This window comes from Crocodylus siamensis, chromosome 2 (genome assembly GCF_052110815.1).
Source record: "Crocodylus siamensis isolate JL-2025a chromosome 2, ASM5211081v1, whole genome shotgun sequence".
Classification (NCBI taxonomy): domain Eukaryota; kingdom Metazoa; phylum Chordata; order Crocodylia; family Crocodylidae; genus Crocodylus; species Crocodylus siamensis.
In genome coordinates this window covers 109,700,399-109,723,298 of record NC_143396.1, presented here as the reverse complement: position 1 = coordinate 109,723,298, position 22,900 = coordinate 109,700,399, and the positions used below count along the sequence as shown (strand labels likewise).

Below are 22,900 nucleotides of genomic sequence, written 5' to 3'. Positions count from 1 at the left end.
AGACCATTAGGTGCAAAATACAGGGGGTGGTAGCATCTCTACTCAACATTAGTTAGGTCCATTCTAAAGTAGTGCACACAGTTTTGGGCCCCATGTTTTTAAAATGATGTGGGGAAGTCAGAGAGGGTCCAGAGGCAGGCAACAAGAATTGTAAAGGGCTTGAAGGCCCTATAAGGAGAGATTGAAAGAAATAGGCACATTCAGCTTGTGGACAAAGCAATTAAAAAGGAATATGATAACAGTTTTCAAATAGGTGAAGGGCTGCCATAAGGAAGAAGGAGAACACCCTTTTTTATAGCTGCAGAAAGCAGGATGCATACCAATGCTTGAAGTTACAGCAAAGTAGGCTTAGATTAGATATCTGGAAAAACTTCTCCATTGTTAGAACAGTGAAGTAGTAGGATAAACTTTCTAGGAAAGTTTCCATCATTGGAGGAATGGGGTTTCCATAACTAGAGGTTTTCAGAAGGTTGGATAAGCATTGGTCAGGGACGATCTAAGAGTAGCTGTGTATTAAGTGCTCTATAAAGATTAATAGTTGAAAGCCCAGGAGGTGCTTTTCCCCCTTACCCCTCCAAGATTACTGGGAGATCATAAGTAGGGATCTACTGCAATCATGGTTTTGTGATTTTTCACAGAACCCATGAAAATGCCAGTTTCTGTGATCACGGCAGAATGCAAAAATTAAATTTCCTGTGATTGTGTGTGGCACTGTCCCGCCTCCTTCCCCAGGAAATAAAAGCTAACCAGGATACAAAGAAAGTGTAGCAATCCTTGCAGCCATAGAGTTCATGGTTTGAGAGAGCTAGTGACACGGACTCAGTGAAGATGCCAATCAGGAAAGCAAAAGGGTTTTGACACCATCTTTTAAGAAGCTAGATGTAATGCTACAGTCTGAAGATGAGTGACTGGCCCCTTGGCCAATCAGCAGCAAGGTGGGGCTCATTGTGAAAAGACTGTAAAATTGGCTCATAGTTTCATAGTTAGTAGGGCTGGAAAGGACCTGAGCAGATCATCAAGACCCCCTGCCATGGCAGGAAAGAGTACTGGGATCAAACAACCCCAGCAAGGTCTAGCCTCCTCCCAGGGTAGGAGCCAGCACCACTTTGCTTGGAAGTTGGTTCCAGATCCTAGCCACCCTGACCGTGAAGTAGCGCCTCCTGATGTCTAGTCTGAATCTACCCCCTGCCAGCTTGTGACTATTATTTCTTGTCACTCCTGGCAGTGCTCGGGTGAACAGGGATTCTCACAATGCCTGCTGGTCCCCCCTGACTAGTTTGTAAATGGCCACTAGATCCCCCCTCAGCCTTCTCTTATGGAGGCTGAATAGGTTCAGGTCCCATAGCCTTTCCTTGTAGGGCCTGCCCTGCTGCCTCCTGATCATGCGAGTGGTCCTCCTCTGGACCCTCTCCATGTTGTCCACATCCCTCCTGAAGTGCGTCACCCAGAACTGGACGCAGTACTCCAACTGCGGCCTGACCAGTGTCACATAGAGGGGGAGTATCATCTCCTTGGACCTGCTTGAGATGCATCTCTGGATGCATGAAGAGGTACAGTTGGCCTTCCTGACCGCATCCCCACACTGTCGGCCCATGTTCATTTTGACATCAAAAATGACTCTAAGATCTCTTTTTTGTGCCTCTCACTCATGGCTCCACATGCCATGAGTGACCTGCAAAAATCCCTTCATCTTGCCACAATTTAGATAAGTCCCTAATCATAAGAGCTGTGCAGCCCAGGGCAGTGGATTCTTGAGAAGATCATCCTCCAAAGCAGGGGAATGAAGCACTGCTCCACTTTAGTTATGAAAGAAAATTAAAGCAGCTGGGATACATGTATGGGGGGATGCAGGAAAGGGGAGTTTTGGCTCTCCAGTTAGAAAGTGGAATATGTGAAGTTATGTCCCCAGGTTGCAGAGCAGAATGGAGGGTGTTTGATATTTCCCATGTGCCTGGGCTTTGTCAGTTGCCACACAGCACCTGACAAAGCCAGAAAGGAAATTCCTACAAGGCCCGGAGGGATGTTTTTCCCTCCCTGTTGCTACATGTGTATGGTTGGGTTTTTTTTCCTTACTTAGAAGTACTGGGTGTTGGCTGCAGTCAGGGCTGAGGATTTTGACTGGGGTGTGACAGTTCTCCTGCTGAGACTAAAACCTGGTAGTTAGAGGGTCTTGCCTATCCATTCAAGGTCACACTGATTATTTGGGACTAGGGAGGATTTTTACCCCATGGTCAGACTAGTATGGACGGGTTTTTGCTTTTCTCTGTAATGAGGAGCATGGCCCTCTTCCTTGGATTGCATTTTAAGAATGCCTGAAGCAGTGGGACACTGACAGCCCTCTTCCCCCTAGTTTCCCTGTGGCAGGTTAGGGTGCTCTTGATGTTATGGGGCATTATGCCTCAAAATTTTGTGACAGGGTTGACTGTGTAGTTTTAAGAATAGGTTGGACAAGGTTTTATTTGGGATGGTGGCTAGGAATGATTCTACCTCTGGCAGGGGGTTGGATTAGATAACCTTTTGAGATCCCCTCCATCCCCACTTTTTTCATGATTCCATGATGTCACCTGTCATGGACAAGCAAACAGCACTGAAATAATAGGGTTAACTACAGCAGGCTGCCATGATGCTAAATGTGACAGAGCCAGTCTATGATACCTGCTGAGTTATATTGGATGCTGTGTTCTAACATTACTTAATTCTTTTAGGAAAGATGGTCTCCAAAGGTCCTTGTACCCATGATGAAAATTGCCCATTTTTGTAGTTTAATTGTCACACTTTACACTTCTGGGTATTTTTGCGATTTAAATGAGTTTGTTACATTTTTAAAGTAAACCACGTCCCCATGTAGTTTTGTTTGCAAATACTTGTGTAGCCCAGGTGTACTCGGGTATATACAATTCCATTCCCAGTTGAAGGGAATTGTTAGCAGTGTGCTGTGGAGGAACTGCAAATTGTTCCGTTTCCCTCTATCCCTATAGAACCAGGCCAAGACAGTCAGGGGACTTAACTGTATACAAATGTATTTACATTAACTTATCACACGGAAAAGAAACATGGATATAAATGTATGTACTATATATATATGTGATATCTAAACAAATAACATATACAATGCCCTCTGGGTAAATGCTATAAAACCTTATACCAGTGCTCTAGATACAGGTAAATCACAGGTAAGTATCTGATCTGAAACAGAGAAGCCCCAAAATAAACATAGATATCCAACAGATAAGTATGGGTGAACAATAAACAAGCCACAAATAAATACAAATAAACAACAGGTGAAATAATAGCAAAAGGGGGTCCCAGCAGAGCCCTAGGACCCTACTCATTTACAAACACGAGAGTTCACAAAATATAAGGCATGACATCACACTACCTATGGCGCAAGAACCTCAAAGATAAATTTAATCCCAAGGGGAAACCCCAATGCCCTTGGGCTTTTTCCCAAGCCCTTCAAGGAAGCTGGTAACTTCAGGGGGTCTTCCCAGTGGGATCTCCACTTTCAGGAGCCCTTAACTAAGCAGGGGGACTCCCCCTCCCCTTTGGGAATCCTTTTTCTTTGCAATTCACAGCTCTCAGGCCTGGAGGGTGGCCCTTGTCCGTTGTGCCAAGCTGCTCTCTCGCCTGCGGTGGGCTTCGGAGGGTTGCTGTCCCCTGGAACAGGGCTCCGCTATGCAGGGCTTCTGGCTTGGCCCTGTCTGCTGGCTCAGTAGCCCGAGCACTGTCTGGCTCCCTGGACTCAACTTTTTGCTATGGGTTGGAGGCCCAGACTGCCTTGTGCAGCATTGGGGCTCGACCCACTCCCAGACCCTCCATGCAGCGCTTCCTCCGCTGAGCTCCCAGTGTCGTGCCAGGGATTGGGGACCTGAGCCACCCAAGCACTCCAAAGATCCTGCTCCGTGCACCAGTCTGTGTACCGTGTCTCTGGCTGCACACCAGAGGTTGCGGACCCAAGCCACCTCATACAGCTCCCAGGGGCTGGAAGCCATGCACTGTGCTGTGCACCAAGAGTCTAGCTGCTGGAGCCGTCCCCACCGATGAAAGTCTTCAGGGGCACTTCCGGGCTACTGCTTTGCCCTGCTTCACAGCTCTCCTCAGCTTTTCTAAGCCCCACTCTTCTCTCTTCTCCTTCCCAGATGCATCTCTCCTGTGCTGGGCACACAGCTCCTTTTATACTCTCCAGGGCTCCGCCCCTGAAGTCTTCCAGACGTGACAGTTTTGCAGTCTACAATCAGGTCCGGGGGTTGTGGGGAGCTTCTCTCCCCCTCCCCTCAGGACAGGGGTGTGACTTAACTCCCCATGCTGCTCCACCAATCAAAACAGCAAAATCTCAAAGCCTGCTACACCTGTAACATCGTAGCCTTTAATCTGACAGTTTACCTCCCAGCCATGGGAGAGGTGTGCGGAAGACAGAAGTGGTGACGGGCCTGATCCTTTTTTCCCCCGCAGAGGTTACCCACCTCTCCCACAGCTGGGGGGCAAGCTGCTGGTGGGCCAAGTTGCCCCCGAGCAGAGGGGGGCCCTGGTTCTTCCTTCTGCAGAAGCAGCGCCCCCTGAGGTTGCCCAGGTGGGCTGCTAGCAGGCTGGGGACCAGCTCAGGCGAGAGGACCAGTTGAATCTGGCAGGTGCTGCCTCCAAGCTGGGGCAGCGCAGCCCCAACCCACTAACAGCCTGCCTGGTTGGCCACAAGGGGTGCCACTACCATGGAGGGAAGGACTGGGGCCCCCCACAGCATGGGATAACCCCTGTCACATGTACAAGCACCCCAAGAGGCTGCCATATGTGTTCCCTCCTATGATTCTGGGCTCCCCATGTTCTAAGCCGTCTTGAATTTGTTAGGACAGCTAGACTTAAACTTCTCTTATGCTTAGGTCAGCACAAGAAATGAAACTGTGTGAGAGCTCAAATGAGAGAGCAGCTAATGCTTCTGCTCTTACTAAATAAATGAGCTGCTCTGTTACACAAATGTATTCCAAACATCCTGAGCTATTTGGCAGATCTCCATCCCCCACAGTGCTGTGCAAATATTTGTTTGCTTAAATAAACATTAATGATATTTTAGCCAGTATAAAAAGATAGCTTTCACTCACTGCTCCATCTTTGTTTGGCAAGATATTACTTCATATTGCCTTGAGAAAATGCTGGAAAAAATCATTAAGGATCACATTTGTGGGAGCCCAGCAGGGGAAATATTGCTGAAAGGAAATCAGCATGAATTCACTGCAGGTAGATCCTGCCTGCCTAACCTTGTTTCTTTTTATGACCAGATCACAAAATGCTTAGACACAGGAGTCGAGGTAGGTGCCATCTACCTAGACTTTAAGAAGGCTTCTGATATGGTATCTCATTCTGTTCTCGTCAATAAACTGACAGACTGTGATGTAGATGATTACACAGTCAGGTGGGTGGCAAATTGGCTTAGGGGTCACACCCAGAGAGTGGTGGTACATGGATCAATACTGACCCATGGATATTGTGGGCAGTGGAGTCCCACAAGGCTCGGTCCTTGGACTGGTGCTATTCGATGTCTTCATCAGTGACTTGGACAAGGGCGTGGAGAGCATCCTGTCCAAGTTTGCAGATTATACCAAATTATGGGTCAAAGGTAATGCACCAGAGTGTAGGGAACAGATCCAGGGGCATTTGGACAGGTTGGAAAAATGGGCAGAACGAAATAGTATGCAGTTCAACAAAGACAAGTGTAAAGTGCTGCACCTGGGAAAACCCCCCCACCAACACACCTACAGGCTGGGGGATGACCTCAGTAGCAGAAAGGGATCTTGGAGTCATAGTTGACTCCAAGATGAACATGAGTTATCCATGTGATGAAGTGATCAACAAGGCTAACCACACTTTATCATGCATTAGCAGATGCATAATGAACAGGTCCAGAGAGCTGATGCTTTCTCTCTATGTGGCACTGGTCAGGCCGCAGTTGAAGTACTGAGTCCAGTTTTGGGTGCCGCACTTCAAGAGGAATGCGGAGAATCTTGAGAAGGTCCAGAGGAGGGCCACTCGTATGGTGAGATTCCTGCTGGCATGGACCTACGAGGGTACACTGAGGGATCTGGATCTCTTCAGCCTTTGCAAAAGAAGGCTGAGAGGTCATCTTGTGGCTGTCTATAAATTCATCAGGGGAGGGCAGCAGGGAATAGGAAATGCTCTATTTACTAGGGCACCCCCTGGAGTAGCTAGGAACAATGGCTACAAACTGATAGAGAACAGATTTATGTTGGACATTAGGAAGCACTTCTTCACAGTCTGCTACCAGAATCTGGAATGGGCTTCCAAGGGAGGTGGTGGTCTCCCCTGCCTTGGGGGTCTTCAACAGAAGACTGGACAAGCACCTGGCTGGGGGTGCCTGACTCCAGTGCTCTTTCCTGCCCAGGGCAGGGGGTCAGACTCGATGACCTACTGAGGTCCCTTCTGACCCTAACATCTATGAATCTAGGAAACTGAAGATCATAGTTGTTAAAAGCTAAATTATATCATCTTACAGTATTTAGAATGTAATATACTTTTATATTCAGACTAGAGCATGATATAAATCCTTTGATGGAGAATGTTTTTAATTCTTTCATGGCATGAAGCAGTTTTTTAAGTTCAGCATTTCTTGGTATCTTTTCTATTCTCATAGCAGCTTTAGCAACTGTTGCCAGAGTTTTGGTAACTTCAGGAATTTCTTGTGTTTATGTAAGTTACCATATTCAAGTCTGAAGTTAAATCAGTTTTTCTTACTGTGCTGCTTCTCAACTTCTGAAGTAGATGTATATAAACAGTCTTATATATTAAATATAATGCAGGAAACATTAGGTTTATGGAGCAAAAACTCTCCATCATCCATGATATTCCAATATGATCAGAAGGCATAAACCCATGAATATGATTTCACAAGCTGTAGAAATAGAAGAGAGCCAGAGAGGAGACTAATGTGATGTGAAAGAACTCTCCTTAATGTACTGGTATCAAAGATACAACTATAAAGAGGTCTTTTGTGTCCCCTACCCCTTCCACACACACACATATTCTGCACCTTAAATTATTCAGTTCAAATGACATGTGTAGTAAACATAAAGCCATCTTGGTCAAAGCCTGCAACATGGTTCTGAGGAGCAGAACAAGGCCACCTGGGGTGAGATGGGGTATGGGAGAGCATTTGTTCCTGATTGGTTGGTCACTGGGTTTCTGTCTTTCCAAAGAAGCGTTATTGCTGTGGAGGTGGTCAAACAACAGTCACTGAATAATGTATTAGACAATTTTTTTTTTTCAGATAAGTTATTCAAGGAGTATTTTGTCCATTTTTTGCTCAGCTTTATGGAATAGTTTATATCAGTAGAGATGGTTGTACTAATTTTTGTTTGCCTATTATAGCAGAAATGCATATTAAAAGGCAGTGTAGGATTATGGCTTTACCTAGTGTTTTTCTATACATTTTGCTAGCTGTCAGTTTAATGCTACTATTGAAATCTGTTTCAACTTGTTCACTGCTCAGTTATTTCTCCTCCTCCTCTATAGAGATTTTGCTGTGCAGACTGAGTAAGTTCAACTTGGCCAAAGCTGCTGAAGCATTAACTGCTGGCTGCTGCCTTTTGTATGTAGTCATATGTGTTTACAAGGCTCATTCTGAGATAACCATGCAGACAGAACCTCTGAGAAATTTGGGGGCCCAGTATATCTTGGTGTTGGGGCCCTCAGCTTCTCATTTTAGAAACAGGAGATAGTAATCTGACTGTTTTTTCTTCTCCCCTCCCACCTCTGATAATATCAAGCCATAGCCAAACATTTTGGCTCCTGGTGCAGGTCTTATAGCATTACTTCCATTTCATTTGGTGCCTCCCATGCAAAAGTGCCAGGTCCAGTGCACTGTTAGTCCTGCCCTTGCCACAGTACTAACAACTATATTCTCATTTGCTTCTCAGGCTCTGGCCATCAAAAGGGGCTGCTTCTCAACAGGTACTTTGTAAGAGGAAAACAAATCTTCACCTTTTGCAGTGAGATACTTGAAGTCTTCAACTAGGTTGTTTTGAGTCTGAAAGCAACTCACTTGAACTCCTGGAACTGTAAACGTTATAACTGTAAACGTTCTGGACTCTTGGATTTGGAATTAGTTTTGGCTAATTTGGCCTTGGAAGAGGGCCAAGCCTCCTGCTACAGAGGAAGGACCCCCCCTGTCCACACCAATGTGACTATGAGGTAAAATTCCTTCCTGACCCAAATATGGCAATCAGTCTGACCTGGAGCAGAGGGGCAAGACCCTCTAGCCAGGAACCTCCAGGTTTCAGTCCCAGCAGGAGCACTGGCACAGCCCAGACACAGTCCCCAAGGCCTGTCTCTGAACCACTGTGTTACCTTCCAGCCCATGGCCACATAGACCAGATTTGGGGCAGCCCCTCCTCCTCCTCCTCCTCCTGTGCTGCTACCGCTGCTCAAGGATCTGCTCAAGCTTATGTTCTTAGGAGGTGTCAGGAGCCAGGCAGCTGGGGGCGGCTGGAGCAAGGTCACTTCTGTGCTGTATGGAGCAGCCTAGTCATGTGTTTGGGTGGATGTGAGTCATTCAAGAACCATGTGTCCCTACTACTGGCAAACACCGCCCCCTCTGCCTGGGGCTTCAGATGCTTCCAAAATCTTTGGTGGGCATCCAACGTGCAGGCCCAAGCCTGGATGCTTAAGGTTTAGGTGCCCTTGAGTTTTGTTTGCCCTCAGCTATGTGCCTGCAGGAGCAAGGTAGGGAGGATTTGAAACTGATTTAGCTGATTTGATTTGGGACATGAAAAGTTTTCCTTTTAAAAAAAAATGTGTTTGGGTAGATGGTTTTTGTTTTTGTTTTTAATTTGTATCCAAGGCCAAATTAGCCAAAACTAATTCCAAATCCAAGAGTCCAGAACCAGAAATGGCCCCGCTACCAGCAAACGTTGCCCACCCGCACCTGGGGCTTCAGATGTTTCCAAAAACTTTGGCGGGCATCCTACTTGCAAGCCCAAGCCCAGAGGCTTGGGGTTCAGATGCCTCCGAGTTTTGCTGGCCTCAGTCATAAGGCCACAGGAGCAAGCAAGGGAGGAGACTCCCATTTCCATAAACTGGGTTTAAAGCAGCTGCACCTCGGCAGGTACTGAACCATGCCAGAAGAGCAGTTCTCCTAGGGTGCGGTTCAAGAAAACTGCCTTCTTACACACAGATGCATGGTATTTCCCCTGCCAGGTTAAGAAGCCACCGCACTTGGTCTGAGCCTTCAGGAGTGTTTGGGTAGATTTTTTTTTTGGTAAAAATATACATCTCTTTCTATATATACATGGTTATAGATGTATCTGCGCTCTGAGTATCATCCCACAAAGAACAATCAGGACTCCACTAGTGATGATCTCTTTTATTAGACCAAGATTTTTGCAAAAAAAAGTCTTTAATCGCAAGCTTTCGGGCACAAACAGCCACATCAGGCATTGGAGAAAGGAGTGTAAAAGTTCTCCTGGGTAGAAATGGAAGTTCATATTTCACAGGATTTCAACTCTACTATGAGTCCTGATTGCCTTTTCTCTAGACCAGCAGTTCTGAACCTTTTTCAATTGATGTACCCCTGGGTCTCAGAGACTTCACGTACCCCATTTCAATGGGAAATTATTTTTTTAGGCCCTTTGACCTGTGTTAGACAATGTATAAAATGTATCTCACATACCCCCGATGAGGCTTCACGTGCCCCTTGGGGATACATGTACCCCCATTCAGAACCGCTGCTCTGGACCAATACGGCTACAACCTGGAGAACCTGACCGGCAAGGAAAACCTTAACCTTAAAACTGCACCCACACACCCCGCCTGTTCGGGTAGATGCTAACTTTGATTAGACCAACTCAACTGTTGGAAAAATGCGGGGGGGGTTTGCAAGCTTTTGGGCGCAGGGAGAGCCTGCTGGCGTTGTGTGTGCTCGGCTGGGTGGAGCAGACGCCAAATCGCCGCGTTTAGCCTGACACGCGGCTGCAACCAACAGCCCAGTCACGCGCTTCCAATTTCTGGGAGTCCCTCCATTGGAGACAGGCCGGGACTGCCTTGGTTTCCATCGAGGAAGGAAACCGCGGCCTGGAGGGCAGGGCTTTGGCTGGGGCTTGTGCTCCCTCAGGCCGGGCGGGAGCGGCGGCGCTGCTCGCTCCTCCCCTGCACGGGGCGGCCCCGGTCTCCTTGCAGCTCCAGCCCGGCCCGTACACTGTCTGTCTCGCTCGCCCTCTTCCGCAGCCGCAGCCGTCTCGTCCGTCCCGCCCGGAGCCATGGCCAAGGTGAGACCCCGCCGCGGCCGCCCTGCGCTCAGCCCGCGCACCTTGCCTTTCCCCGCGGGCCCCGGCTGTCCTCGCCTCCCCTCTGCCGCTCCCCGTAGGTGGTCCAGCCTTTTCTGCTGGCTTCTTGCCTTATGCTGTGTGGTCAGAAGAGTCCTCGAAAAATAAAGCTGGCAGGGACCCCCTGAGGGCATGTAGTCCAATCCTGCCACCAGGGGCAGGACCAGCCCTCTCCAGACTGTCTCATACACACCCGCTGTCTCCTGGAAGAGCAGGCCTGGCAGGGACCCCCGAGGGCATCTCGTCCAGTCCCTCGCCTGAGGCAGGACCGGCCCTGTCCGCACCGTCCCATGTAAACTGTCATCTAAACTCAGCATAAGACTTGCCTCTGCCCCGTCCCCGCCCCCCCCCCAGCTGCTTTATTCATTTTGTTTCACCTCGGAGGCTAAATGGCAGCTTGGAAAAACAAGTCAAACGCTCTCGTCTCCCCTGCCTGTGGAAGCAGTCACGTGACGTCAAAATGCTGTGCTGCTCTCGCCCTCCGAATTGCTCTTTCAAAGTTTTTGCAGTCTTGTAAGAGTTATCAAACCTATTACAAGTGCCCTTTGCCTCCTGCTTCTTGTTTTTGTTAGGTACGTGTTTAACTGCCCAAGTTTTGTTTTATTGTTGCCTTAAAAGCTAAATATTTTGGTCATAACTGTTTATGCATAGGCGGGGCAGGGTAGCACCTTTTGAGACTGTTTCAGAGGCATAAGTCTTTGTAGGTGCCTTTGTCATCACATGCTACAAATGGTTCGCGAGATGGAAGTTAGCCCTTCCTACAAAAGCTTACGCCTCTGAAGCAGTTGCTGTCTAATGCAGTGGTTCTCGATCTTTTTCAACTAGAGGCACTGCTGGATAAACTTGAGCCACACCTTAGAAAAAGCCAGCTCTTTGTTTGCACTCTTTTGACTAGAGAGAAATAATAGAGCAGTTTTTCTTTTGCAGAGAACTCAAAGACCACAGCTGTGGATTTCTATTTAAAATCTCTGGGTTTATCTTGTGAATCCTGTTTGCAGACCTAACAGTGCTAACATTGCGTGGCACCCTTACAAGGCTCCCAAGGCACCCCAGGGGGCTGTGGCACCCTGGCTGAGAATCCCTGCTCTAAGGTGCCACCCTGCTCCGCTCTCTGTCTGCCTCCAGGCTAACGCAGCCTACAATCTCTGTGTTGAACAGGTCTTCAGTATTTACACCAGTTGTCCTTGAATTCAGTGAAAATCTTTATTGATCAAAAATCATTCCACAGTTTTTTTTAAACCTAGATTTCTTGGGATTCATTTCACTGCTAAAAAGGGTCGTAGACCTTTCTCACTTAAGCAGATCCTCTGGACCTATAGAGATGTCTGCTACTGCTGAATGGTATAGAGCTGTCAGTTGGAATAGGCCATATTTTTTCCCTGTTCATAGTTTCATAGTTTCTAGGGTCAGAAGGGACCTGAGCAGATCATCTAGTCCGACCCCCTGCTATGGCAGGAAAGAGTACTGGGGTCATCTAACCTCCTCTTAAAAACCCCCAGGGTAGGAGCCTGTACCACCTCTCTTGGAAGTTGGTTCCAGACCCTAGCCGCCCTGACAGTGAAGTAGCGCCTCCTGATATCTAACCTAAACCTACCCTCTGCCTGCTTGTGACCGTTATTCCTGGTCATTCCTGGTGGTGCTCGGGGGAACAGGGACTCCCCAGTGCCTGCTGATCCCCCCTGACTAGTTTATAACAGGCCACAAGATCCCTCCTCAGCCTTCTCTTGTGGAGGCTGAACAGGTTCAGGTCCCGTAGCCTCTCCTCATAGGGCCTGCCCTGCTGTCCCCTGATCATGCAAGTGGTCCTCCTCTGGACCCTCTCCATGCTGTCAACATCCTTCTTGAAGTGCGGCGCCCAGAACTGGATGCAGTACTCCAACTGTGGCCTGACCAGTGCCACATAGAGGGGGAGGATCACCTCTTTGGACCCGCTTTAAAAAGGCACAAGGAGCAAACCCGTTACTTCAGTTTACTTCTAACAGAAGTCAAGTTTTATTTGTCGTGCTCTAATAAACCGTGAACATATGAAATTATTTTTTCTACTCTTCCCTCGTGTAGGCCATTTATTCTCATGATTGACACCCTGGGGCTGATGCATGTTACTTCCTAAACACTGAGATAAAACTTGAGGGGAGAGGTATAGAAAGAAGGGTGCATAAAGGGATAGATTCACAGTTGGCGTAAATCATCATAGCCCTTCTGAATTCACAGGAGCTATGCTACTTTTGGCCAGTTGAGCATTGGCCCCTAGTTCCCTAAGGAAGTGGTTCTCAAACCTTTTTAGACCCCTCCCCTCCCCGCAGCCCCATGACCTGTGGCACCCCATTTAAAAATGGGTATATTTGTTACAATGATTTCTTCCTTGCACTTTGAGGCATCCTTAAAAGGATTCACATGGTAACCCTGGGGGTGGTGTGTGATGTTTCATGCTGTCAGGGGCTGCTTGACAGGGCACATTAGGGAGTCTGGGGTTGGGTCATTAGATCTCTGAAGGAGGCAGCTGTCCCTTCAGGAGGTGGATGGTGGTGACAGTAGCCCCTGAAAGTGCAGAGGCTGGTGCCAGGTGAGGGTGATGGAGCAGGACTCTGTTCCTCCCACCCCTCTTTCCACTGTCTGCCCCTGCCCTGCCTCCCAGTTTGTGTGGGATGAGAGCAGGTCCCACTGCTGTGGCTGCTCCTCGGGACTCATCACCCAGAGGCCACACCCACAAGCTGTAGGAGCATGGAGGGAAGGCAAGAAAGAGCTAGGCTGAAAAACGTGGCTTTGTGGCCCCCTGTTTGCCTGTCTGCCTACAGCAGAGCACACCACTAGGAGTGTAGGGACAGACAGCGAAGGGCCTAGTAAGGGGCAGAAGGCAGGGGTAAGAGCTCTTAGGAGTAGCCAGGGGTTGCCATTTGTCTGCAAGATGTTGGGGTAGTTATAGGGTGCCCCTCCTTGCACGAGGGTTGGGAGCCATGGCACCATTAAAGGAATCTTGCAGCACCAGTGGAGAATCACTGCCATGAGGTATGGTCCAGCTCTCATTAAAGTCAAAGGGCATCTGTCCATTGAGTCCAGCCTCTAGTTGTGCCTGTTATTTCACCTTTTTAATCTATAACCAATTCTAGAAATAGTATGAGTGAACCATTTAAAAAGGATCTTTCTGTGCTTCTTTCTGCCTCTATTCAGTTGTATGCATACAAATGTACACAGCTTGAACTATCTGGTCTTGTTAACTTGATAGCACTTTTGAAATAGTGCTATGAAATAAAAATGCAAATTAAACTAAATATGAAATGAACATACTTCAGTTGCCATCTAATGGTAAGTGTATTCAATTGAAGATTCAGTTTGAAATAGTTATTTCATGAGGCATAGCATGCCAACTGCTTATCTGAGCATAGATATGCTTAATCATAAATAAATCATTGAAGAAAACTTATTAATGACAATTTTTAGGGTCTCAATCATTTAAATATTTGGTTCTACTCAGGAATGGTAGAGAACCATTTTTATAAAAGTTAAGGCTCTTTATTATACTACTGTTACACCAAAAAAGTTCCGCTAGTTTCTTGGAATAGCTATAATGATATTACTGCACTATAATACCCAGACTAACTTCTCTGTGTTGGTATTTACTCACTTTCTTTGTAATTAGAGGAAAACTGTTGATCTAAAGAATTACTTCCTCAGACAGCTATTTCTGTAGTAGCACTTGCTGAAGTGCAAGTGTGCACCATAATTCTTTTTCTAGTTTTCAGTTTCACTAGATAAACTGGCATACCTGTCTTCTGATGTGTATTCATTAAAAAAAATTAAACTACAAGAAGAATTGTTTACAGTATAAGAGGTGGATCCTATGACCCCAGTTAATTTGGGTCCCGGTTCTTCAGTCTTGTACATGTATAATTTCAAGCTCATGAATAGTCTCAATAACTCTAGTACCCTTCAAGCAGAATATTATTTATGTTCCTAAATTTAAACGTGTGTGTTTTCAGAATTGGGGAATTAAGTAGTTTTTCATCAACTTCAGTGACACTTTGTGAGTAAAAACCCTGGTAGGAGTATGAAATATCACATGCTTAGCCCTTCATCACTGCAAGGTTGGGGGGGGCGGGGGGGTTTGTGTGTTTGTTTAAATCTATCTTCAGGCTACCACTATGAGGAACACACTGCACATCTGGTGTGCTGACTTAAAGGAATTGACTCACTTCACTCCCACACATTTTGTGCAATTCTTTCCGTGGTCAGGAGTTTAATAGAGCAGATGCCAATGGAGTCTCCAAATCACAGCTTATTTTTTCTTCTTTCAGTCTCTGTGTATAGAGGGCCAATATGAAAAATTTAACACACTTTTGAGTTGGCAACAGTTACTCTGTAGTTGTAACACAACAAACCTTCATGGTGCAGAGCCTTTTTTAAATGGGCAATTGCATGAAAATTTAACCCTTGTCTGATGTAGTATCAGATGGGTGCTCCACAGTAGAGGGTTAATTTTGGGCAATTCTGCCCCCATCCCATGCGGCTCTGTGGGGCAAGCACCTACCCAGCCCCACTCCTGCGGCTGTCACAGGGAAGATGCATGGCTGAGGGAGGGGAGGGAGCTCTTCCAACCATGTGTGCCCTCCCCTACAGCTACCCCTGGGGTCCTGGGGGGACCTGGGCCAGGCCCACATGGCAAGGAGACTCCTTTCCTCTGGCCCCCCATACAAGTGTTTTGACAGTGTCAGGGGCAGCTATACCTGGAGCTGAGGAGGGGGTGGGGAGTGGAGCCTCCCTCCAAGACCCCAGCTGGACCAGTGAAGTGGGAGGGCTGTGTCCCCCCTCCTCCTGCCTGAAATCTGGGAGCAGGAGCCTCTGCCACTGTCAAGGCACTCATACAGGGTATGGGGGGGAAAGGAGCTTCCTCCTGCCATGCAGGCATCATTCCCCACAATACCCCAGTGGGTGTGATGGGGGGAGGTTGTGGAGAGGAGTGGTCTAGAGTGCCACTGCTCGCTGGTCTGCACCCATGCATGCAGGCTCCCAGCCTCCCTTCCCTACCTCCCAACAGACAAACACCTGTTGGGTTCAGTGGCGCTCTAATCCATGGTGATTTGGATAAAGCGTCATAGAGCGCCTCCTGAAAAAGCTGCCTGCACTTCTGTACATGCCCATAGAAATCTTTGGAATTTGATGACACGGATTCTTTGTTTGTCTGTTTCTTTACATAAATTAAAAGTCTAGTTCAGTGGCCCTATTGTTAACTTTCTGTATTTGTTGCCAGGATATGTGGTCACATGATAGCAAATGACTAGACAGTTGGGCCTGCTGGGGAAAGTTTAATACTAGAAACGTCTAAAGCTACAAAATTCTTGTTCACAGACATGGTTTCTTTTTTCTGTACCTCTCACAATGAAATCTTTTCCAGTTTTGACTTACAAATTTGCCAATGTAGAAGGAACAAAAGGAGTTTGCAGAAAATATGTTTTTATTTTGGGTTGTGTCTGTACAATTTAAACATAAATAATCCACATATGCTGAAATGACTTTGTTCCACTTTTCCTTTTTGATGGTTTTGTCTGTCTCTGTAGAGTAAATGGAATTTGCTGTCTATTAACAGCAAACCATTCCTGGAGCATATGCACTATTTGTGATTATATGTTTACACACTGATTCACAAAAGAGTCAGTGAATTGATGATGTATATGGCAGGAAAGAGGAGGAGAATAGTCTTATTTAGTGTTACTCTCATGTAATATTGTTCCTAGTCAAGCTGTGGGAGTGTTTTCATACTTTGTGAAGTGAGTGATTGTCATTCAGGAAGCAGCCACTCTGGATTTATAAATATACTTGTCTAGGACAGATGGCATTTGTGATTTCATTGATAGCTGTGGACTTTGGGCTTTACTCATAATGAGAGATCAAGTGATCAAAATGAAAGCTTTGTGTGATATATCAGCACATCACATTTTGTTTACATTTGTAACAGGACATGTTGCCATGGTAATCAAAGACCTCTGAGATCATGTCATTTATGAGCTACAGGAAAAAAAACCCAACCGCCCCCCCCCCCAACACCAGGAATTCCCCCTGTCCCCTTCCCACCTGGTTCTCTACCAGCAGAATAAGTAAAGAAATGAAGGTTTTCATGTTAAATATTTACCTTTTCTTTAATTCATTACTTCAATTCTAATTTCTGGAAGTATGATTCATGAACCAGGTACATAAAAAGAGGCTGTTTGCTTGCTTGTTAGAAACTTCCAGCTCTGCTGATATGAAAACTTTGATTTAATCATCTCCTGATAGTGTCAGAACTTGATTTGTTTGGCACTTGTACAGAACTGTAGTGTTTACTTTGAGAAAATCCAGTCCATATATGTTCAGAGTTTTGAGAATTCCTAATTTACCTCCCTCTATACACTTAAAGACAGATCATGTCATTTATGAGCTACAGAAAAAAAAATCAACAACCCTCCCAACACCAGGAATTCCTTAAGAACAGTTCCTCAGTGACTGTAAAGTTACCTCAGTGCAGTCAGTCTTTGAAGTTTTGTGTCAGTGGCTATCACCTCTCCAATTGAGGAGGACTGAATGTATTTCCATTTAGAGCCTCTCAGTAGTGAAAATAGTCACTTCTGGGTGTGTTTACATGAGAGACCCACCATGCAGTTGTTACTGCACAGTCATTTAGTACTTGCATAACCAAGTATTAATGACTACACAGTAACTGGTGTTACTGTGCCCTAGCATCCCAGCATGGCTGCTAGTAACAAGCAGCTGCTCAGTAAACATCTTGTTTAGACTTACACTCTGAGAAATAAAAGGCACTTATTCTCAGTCTGGATGTTTGGCCTATTTTGCTTCAGCTTGCACCATTGCTAGAAAATGTGTTAGGTACAGCAAATACCTATATGCCTACACAGCAGTCTCCAGTTGTGAACTCAGCAGGTGTAGATGTAGCTGAAGTAGCTCTAAACTAGTTGTCTTAGGTGCCTGCAGTAGTCAGTCTGTAGCAGCTAGAGGTGCACCAATACATCAGTCTGATATTGGATCGGCACCGATATACTGTAAAGAAAATTGACTATATTGGAATTTGTCTTTTTTTGCCTGATGCAGCCAATAAGGTGGCCGAGAAATGCCCCGTGCATGCTCACAACCACAGCATGCACAGGGTCAGGAGCGCAGCTGGCAGCTTGGAGAGCTGCATCCAGCTGATAAGTCTGTTGTGGTAGAAGGAGAGGGAGAAGGAAAGAGCTGTTGTGGGGAAGTTCAAGGCCCCTGCAGTGAGGGAGGGAGTAGGGCTGGGGTAGGGCATGGGACAGGGCTGTGGCTTGTTTGGGGGGCACATGGAAGGGTGGTGGCTCCCACTGCTGTGTATACCCCAGGAGAGCATGGGGAGCTATGTGCCCCCGGATCTGCATGTGGCGGGGTGGCTGCCACTGTGGCTGGAGCCGGGGCTCTTCCCAGTGGGGGCTAGGCCAGGCTGTGCTCAGAGCTCGGAGGGGGCTATGTGGTGGGCTGCAGCCACCTTAAAATTCACTGTAGTCATGCCTACCCTCCTTCCCAGCACCACTGCTGCCCACCCCGAGCACAGCCCGTCCTAGCCCCCACTGGGAAGAGCCTGGTGCAGCCCCTGGCCCCAGACTGCCCTGCCCAACCCCACATGCAGATCCGGGGGGCACCGTCCCCATGCACTCCTGGCGTATGTGCAGTGGCAGGAGCCATGCCCCCTGGACAAACTGGCTCTGTCCCATGCCCCACCCTGGCTGGGTAGCGCCTGCCCCAAGCCTTGCCCCTGCTCCACTCCCTCACTGCAGGGACCTCGATCTGTGCCCCCCATGCCGCTTCCTTTTCCCTTCCCCTTCCACCACAACAGACTTACCAGCTGGACACTGCTTGCTGGGCTGCGTATTGGAAATCAGATCAGTATTGGCTGATATGCCTCCTTAAAAATCAGCTATCAGTATCGGTCCAGAAAATCTCTATTGATGTGCCCCTAGTAGCAGCCCAGGTGGCATAAACCAGCCTAGGTTCCTGGGTGGCTGAGGCCTACACTTGTAATGCTACTGGTACCAAAACTACCTTGAATATGAACACATGAATTGTAATCACACGTCTGGCTTGCAGTATGTAAACATCCCCTTAGACCAGTACTTGAGTGTAGCGTTGCCAACCCAAGAAAATGTTTTTTACTGACATAAATTTTATATAACATAAATGCATAGGTGGTGGAAAGCTGGGACTAACTGGGCTTAGCCCACCCAAACTGGGCCAGCGACACTAGCTCCAGTTCCGTTGCTGCCGTAGCACTGTACTCAGCACTCCCGCCACGCGTTCCTCTCTGCTGCTGCACCCACAGCACCAGCACGTGCTGGCCCCAGAACGGCCTTTTGGGAGGGAAGGGTGGTGTCAGGCAGGCACTCTCCACACCACCCAGCCCCCCTCCCCCTCTAAATAATATTTTCTAGTGATGCTTATGTGTAAATGTGACACTTCTGCCAGGTCTTGGCTGGCAGTAATGATAATTGGGTTCAGATTTAGGGCTTTAACACTGACCCTCTAAATCTGGCTCAAGTTCCTACCCAGAAACCTGAGAAAATACATTTTAACTGGGTGTTCCAACATGAACAAACTCCTCCACTCACCAGTCACATTCAACTGAAGGAGGCTTTATTACAGCAGAAGGGGGCGAGGGGAGGGCTATAAACACACAACATTAGAGAAAACCTATTAAGTGAAACCCAAACAGCTAATAGTTTCAATCACTTGCAAAGCAGCTCAGGGGAGCATCTCCTAGCCCAGTCCATTGACTTTGGTAGCGGGGAGTCAGGCTGCTTCTTCTGTGTTGGGTAGGCAGTGCAGTGCAGTGCAGTGCAGTACAGGGAGGAGGGTGTCTACTTGCTTGGTCAGTGTGCAGCCTCTGGGTGCCTTGAAGTTGCACAATCCTGATGTAAGTTACCTGAAACTAAACTAGACTATTCTCTTGAATGACCATAAAATAGCAAAGAGGAGGCGGGCCTGATAGAAGTGTTTTCTTTTACCCAGATCGAATTCTGTTTGCAGTATCATCAGGCAGGACTCTGCTTCAACAGCCCCTAACAGTTGTTGGGAGAAAGACCGTGAATGCATGTTGTAATGCTTAAGCATTGTCCTAAAAGATTTCTTGTTATGGAAAAATAAAATGCTTCCAGAGGATTATCTCATTCTTCAAGTATGCCCTGATTTGAAGAAATCTACTAGAAATGTCCTGTCTTATTCCGGCTTTTAGGCGGGATGATCCTGATCATGCAGAATGTGCTGATATACTACTGGTAACATTTGTTTCTTGTACCTCCACACTTCTCAAAGGGGTATGGACAAACTGAAGGATAGGACAACTTCCCAAGGGGTAGGGAAGCTGCCTCTAAGACACTGTAGCTGCTACTGTATGTGATCTTATAGCAGGGATGTCAAACAGATTTAGTCTGTGGAGCTGCGGTATCTGGCCTACCAGGCTACCTACTGGCTGGCCACTGAAAGCTGGGGGCATGGTGGGAGGCGGTGGGGACAGTGACCTGCTGCAGAATTAGTGCCCAAGCCCCTGGGAACATGGCAGTTAATGGCAGGAGGGCAAGTGAGGGCTGACATGGCCACTTTGCACTTTGCCACTGCTGTGGCACCAACTCCTTAGTCCTGCTTCTCTGCCCTGAGCTCTGTTCTGGAGCCAGAGCTGGTGCCAGAGCTGCTGTATACTCCATGCTGAACTGAACTGCTGCCCCAGCATGCAGTGTGTGTTAGCAGCAACAGCTTTAGCTCTGACATGGGGCTCTGCTGCCACTACTGCCATGTGCCCAGTGTCATCACTGTGTGCACCAAGAGAAAGCTGGAGCTACTGCTGCCACTGGAGGCATCCCATGCCCTGGTCTGTAACCAGCCTGCAAGGAGCCCCACAGTCTAAGTTCACCTGATGTGGGACTCGAGTTTGACACCCTCAGCTATAGCTATATTAGTGCAGAACAGTTTTAACTTTGACCCCCGATGAAGCGGTTTGAAGTGGTTCTGTTACATTGATATTGCTACAGGTTCCTGCAGAGTAACAGTTACAGTAACAGTTGCTGCTTGGTCCAGAGTAACAGCAGCAGCTCCCTTTCTCCTTTGTCAGGTATTCCACTTGTCTATGTCCATGCCCAGGGTGTAAGGTGATATCGATTAGTGAGACATGGCTGCGCTCCCTTGGGGCAAAAGCCATATGTGACTTGAGAGAGATCACTGTTATGTAGTAGAGTGACTCTGGCTACTACTCATATGTCAGTTCTGTTTTCTCCTTTTGCTTCTGCCTGACTTGCTCTGTGTGCGCAATTGCTACCCTCGACTTGTAACAAATAGCACTGAGCAATTCAGAATTGTAGACCTAAAGACAGAACTTTGCCACAGAAGCTCCAGGGCTACATTGTTTGCAGAGTAATCCAATGTCATTCTCAATAAATGTCTTTACAGTTTCTTTAATGTTGTGCCTTACAAACCAATTTATTGTGCTGATTGTTGCCCCTCTGCTGTGGTGACTACAAAAAAATTGGCAAGAAACGATAGCTAAACTTGGGTAATGGGAAGGTAGAAAATTTAATTTTATGTAAAAAATACTCTATCCTAAATCCTTCTCCCATCCCTTGTAAACTCCTGGAGGTAGCAATTTTGTCTGTTTGCTTGTGTTTCAGTACTTAGTACAATAGGGCTCTAGTCTGCAATGTTTAAAAGGCACACACTGACTTTCTTATTATGTTGTGACTTATAGTTGATTGTGAATCACCTCTGAGGAAACTCACTTGAGTCACTAGTAAAAAGGTGTTAATGCCAAAGAAGAAAAGAAGTAAAGTTGGAAGCCATTGTAGAGTTTACTGTATTGCATTTCTGAAAGGAAACTGTAGCGTGGAGCAACCAGAATGTCTTTATTCTTCCAAAGCTTCACAAGTCTGGCTTGGGACTTTCTGTGTAACTTTTTGCTAGGGCATGTTATATATGTGAAATCTCAAAGGGGCAAACTATCTTTTATGTAAAGGAAGTGAGTGGCACCTATTGAAAAAAGTAATTAATTTATTGCAGGACTTATGTCCTCACAGAAGGGACAGGTAGCGGGGTTGGGGGAGCAGCTAGGCAGGGAAAACCTGACCTGTCCTTATCTGCTTATCCTGTCATACCGGAATCTGCCTTTTTCTGCTTATCTCTTCACACCATACTCACCTCCTCATATTTCTTACATCACCCTCAAAGGCTCTTTTGGCACCTCAGGGTATCCCTGTACCCTGGTTGAGAGTCAGTTTATGATCTGAGATCAAGATCTAACTTGGACCCTGATATGTGGTCATATGTAATTAACTAATAAAATATACTGATGTCTGCTATTCTGTGGCTTTTTCCCTTTTAGTACTCAAGAGGCACAGTGAAGGACTTCTCTGGTTTTGATGCCAGAGCTGATGCAGAAGTTCTTCGTAAGGCAATGAAAGGAATGGGTAAGAGTAACTTATTAAGGCTGAGGCTGAGCTATCTATCTGTTCTATATAGCTAGGCTCATAGGTGCCCTTTCTTGACATAGTGCAATGTCTGTGGATTGATGATTTGCATGAGCAAATGAAGATAAGATTTTTGTTTTCTCATGCTATGGAATTACAATACTGTGACCCTGAGATTCTATGTTTGCTCTAGTTCAGTTCTGGCTCTGATACTTCCAAGGCAGTTTATTCTTGACCCAGCACAAAGAGAACAAAAGAAGCTTTCACTTTCTCATGTGCAATAGGGTAGACTAGTGTAATTTTTTACAGCATGCACGCTTTTTCTCTCTAGCTCCTCATGTGGTCACTCTTAGTGCACTGTAAGTATAAAGTAGCTCACTCCATTTTGAAAGCCTGCGCTGAAAATTCACACCCTTGCTTACTTTTTTCAGTATATTCCCCATATAGGCAGATGCTTGCATCCACTGCAGCTGCTATTATATTTCTGTGAAGCTGGCAGCAGGAGTAAGCCTGCTGCTTGTCATATTGTGGTGTCCTGATTGAGGACAGCATGTTATATATAACTCCATCCCTTTTATTCTTGCAGTGGAGATGCTGGCTTCAGTGGGATGGCTCAAGCCATAATATGGGAGGCAAGGATATTTTTTTGGACAGGCTGTGTAGTTGGGAGAGATTTTAAACAAGCTTTCCGGTACAACAGGCCATTTGTCAGGTCAGAGTGTTTTGTCACCCTTCTGTGACAGCTAGTCAGAGAGCTGAAGAATGATACAGTGAGTACATCTACATGTGTGCTTTACTGTGAAGCTGACTAATTAGCTCAGTAAAGCATCACTGTCTACATGTGTGCCAGTATTATGGTGCGGTAATTAAATCCACCGTAGGATAATACTGTTTGGGACAGAACTATCTTATGGCAGAGTTATTTACTCTGCCAAAATGCATGTGTAGATGGTGACAGGGCCTGCCTGGGGCACGAGGCTGCTAAAATGTGGGGTCTGTCTGCCTTCTAGCCCCACACTGTAGCACTCTCATGCCCTAGCCAGCCCTTCTGCCACCTGGGGCTGAATCCCTGGGCCCTGTGCCAGCCCAGGGGTACTCTGCTCTGGCTCAGTGCTATGATTCCAGGTG

General features: G+C 46.8%; 1 protein-coding gene across 2 annotated transcripts in view; it reads left to right on the top strand.

Moving 5' to 3' along the window:
- ANXA5 (annexin A5) overlaps positions 1–22,900 on the top strand; it is a 79,558-nt gene that overhangs the window by 35,167 nt on the left and 21,491 nt on the right. The window contains exons 1-2 of one of the 2 annotated variants that reach the window (XM_090036576.1): positions 10,022–10,268; positions 21,688–21,772. In XM_090036576.1, coding sequence (XP_089892702.1) covers positions 10,260–10,268; positions 21,688–21,772 — 94 coding nt within the window. In that variant the 5' untranslated portion in view covers positions 10,022–10,259. Of the gene's footprint in view, positions 1–10,021; positions 10,269–21,687; positions 21,773–22,900 lie in introns of those variants that run through there. The other variant, XM_090036574.1, reaches the window with a different exon arrangement.